Raw genomic sequence first — 2,783 nt, 5'->3', positions numbered from 1 at the left:
AATCAAAGGGAAATCAGAGAATATTCACCATGATACCTGTTAATTGCAAGTCGAACTAGAAAACACTATTAAGTTGTATTTCTTTCGCTTGGCAGAGAACATTTGATATAAAACTTTATTTAACTGCAAGTTGAACTAACATTATAAGTTTTTTTTTTTTTTTTCGTTCCCTCCATCCATGTGTCCTAGAGGAATCTCTCTCTCTCTCTCTACCATCACTCCTATAAATGTCGTGCTCAATCAAACGAACCCTCCAACATTATCGGCATTCCCTCTTCCTAAAGAAATGAGTGAGATCAGCTTTAACAAAATGTCTCTCTTCGCCCTCTTCCTCATCCTGCTGTTTTCACTCCATGTTAGTTTTCTCAAGCTCTCTCGCCTCCCCTTCTACACACCATAATAATCACGGCTCATCCTATCTTTGAAGTTCACATGCATTAACATTTACAGTTCTTTGATCGTGTTTGTGTTCCTACGTATTTTGAAAAGAAGCATGTGAAACACGAGCCATGAAGTGACAAGACATATAAAATGCTTGAATACATAGGAGGTTCATGCTTACGCTTATTTCTATAACGTAGTGTTAGTGTCAATTACTTGTCTAAGCTAGACATGAAGCATTAACAAAGAAAAAATGGACAGTATTATCATTTAGATTGTGGGCATTACTTAAGGATTTGTCATGAATATTTATCATGCTATCCATTTCATTTGTAAAAATTGATTTCATTCTTGTTATCTTACGGGTATAGTTTCTTGTTACTTTGCTTACGAACATTTGCATGTTCGCTACAGTTTCAATAATGTCCCATTTATACTGCAGGGATATTATACTCAATCTGTTTGGTATCCTACTACAATTGAGTCGTAGCCTTGTTGTCTTATAACTGAGTTGTGAATTGCATTTTAGGGCTACAGCATTTTTAAACTAGATGAAACATCCTAGCTCGGTTGCGTCATGCTAACTTTTTAGTCACTCACTGATTTTCTCTTTCATCCCACTATAGGTTGTTTCCACCACGGCTGGAACCACCACCGACGCGGACTCCCTTGTCAGCGATGCCAACTCAATCCCTCCCAAGGAATACCTTGTCCATTACTGGAACGAACAAATCACCAACACCCTCGCCGTACCACCACTGCTTATATCCAAAGTGTCACCCTTAACTACTGCAGAAACGGCCCTTTTTGCCCAGCTTGTTGCTAAAGATGCTCTATCCGACCACCTCCTATCTTTCTGCAAGGCAGCACAACTGCTTTGCTTCCCGGACTTATCATCCCATCAAGTTGGCAAGGACGGTCGTGTTTTCTACGATTTCATTAACGGTGTCACAACACTGGCCGGTGGCATGAACGTGAACAAAGGCGTGGAGCCAGGGAAATACTTTCAGGAGTCGACGCTGAGGAGCGGGAATGTGATCCGCATGCCGGATCTTCGTTCCAAAACTCCCGAAAGGTCATTTTTGCCACGCAGTATTTCCTCTGGATTACCGTTCTCGACCTCGAAGCTTGCCGAGCTGAAGCAAATCTTCCATGCTGGGGACGATTCGACTATGGAGAAGATAATGGTACACACACTTAGCCTATGCGAGAAAGCACCGATACGAGGTGAGACCAAGCGATGTGTTAGTTCTGTTGAGGACATGATAGACTTTGCCACCTCAATACTAGGCCACGACATCAAGCTTCATTCCACGAAGAGCGACGAAGGGTCAAAGCATGATATCTTGATTGGACGAGTGAAAAGGATAGGTGGGAGTAAATTGAGTGTGCCTGTGGCATGTCACGATAGTCTATTTCCTTACATGGTTTATAACTGTCATGCGGTTCCAACACTCCATGTTTACGAGGTAGATATACTGGATCCCGTGTCCAAGGCCAAGATCAACAACGGCGTCGCAGTCTGTCATATGGACACGTCGGCTTGGAATCCGAACCACGAGGCATTTATTGCGCTCGGGTCGGGCCCTGGTCGGATCGAGGCCTGCCACTGGATATATGGGGAATATGCGGTCTGGACTAGGGCTAATTAGTAATGGAAAAAAGTTGAAGTGTACGCCGAATTGAATAATACAGGTTGGACCTAGAGGCCGAGAAAAATTAGCCGATAGCTCCATCGCAGGTCATCATTTGATTGAAAGTATTATCTAATATGGTATTTGCTGTCTAATACACACGACTGTGATCGTGTGTGTGTCAGTGTAAATGTCAAGTGTTTGTGTGACTTTGATCTAGCGTTTGTAATTATTGTGGCATGCATGTGAAAAAGTTTGTCATGTGAAGTACTTACTATTACCCATCTCCTTCCAAACAGAACTTGATTCCATGTCCCAAACTGTAATTAGAAGAGATTAATGGACATAGAGTGAAGCACCTCACTGATCAATATCGCTTGATTCGAGATGTGCAAATACCATTTGCTAATTGTTTTCATTGAATTTGTAACACAGAGCTACTTCTAATCATTTTTGCAAATTTTTTCATGTCTAACATCAGCATAATTTGATAACTCAAGAAGAAGGCTATATCAAGACTGAAAATTCTTTTTTGTCCCAGTTATTAGCCTCTATTGCCATTATGGATCACGTGATCTACTAATTGAAGTTCTTTTCTTTTCTTTTTTCCCCTTCGATGAGTATATACGACCAAAGTTCAATAGCTTAGAAGAAGATTAAGCGAGTGGCACTCCTCAATGGATTAACTCACTGGTCAAGTCTTTGATTTAAGTTCGGTAGCTCAGGTTTAAATCAGAACATTGTCGCCTCAAAATAACGTCGGGAACA

The 2,783-nt window shown here is 41.3% G+C and overlaps 1 protein-coding gene across 1 annotated transcript; it reads left to right on the top strand.

Annotated features, from left to right (window-relative positions):
- The first annotated feature begins 273 nt into the window (after window positions 1–273).
- Window positions 274–2,159, top strand: LOC104433536 (polygalacturonase non-catalytic subunit AroGP2). The gene is made up of 2 exons (XM_010046324.3): window positions 274–355; window positions 1,008–2,159. Exons 1-2 carry the CDS (start codon window positions 287–289, stop codon window positions 2,031–2,033), a joined length of 1,095 nt encoding a protein of 364 aa, XP_010044626.2. The 5' UTR covers window positions 274–286; the 3' UTR covers window positions 2,034–2,159.
- The last annotated feature ends 624 nt before the right edge of the window (window positions 2,160–2,783 follow it).

Source organism: Eucalyptus grandis, chromosome 2 (assembly GCF_016545825.1).
Source record: "Eucalyptus grandis isolate ANBG69807.140 chromosome 2, ASM1654582v1, whole genome shotgun sequence".
Lineage (NCBI taxonomy): Eukaryota > Viridiplantae > Streptophyta > Magnoliopsida > Myrtales > Myrtaceae > Eucalyptus > Eucalyptus grandis.
This window is presented reverse-complemented; position numbering and strand designations above follow the sequence as displayed.

Coding starts and splice junctions, on each gene's coding strand:
- LOC104433536 (XM_010046324.3), top strand. CDS start 287: ATGAGTGAGATCAGCTTTAACAAAATGTCTCTCTTCGCCCTCTTCCTC. Junction 356..1,007: donor TCCTGCTGTTTTCACTCCAT/GTTAGTTTTCTC, acceptor ATCCCACTATAG/GTTGTTTCCACCACGGCTGG.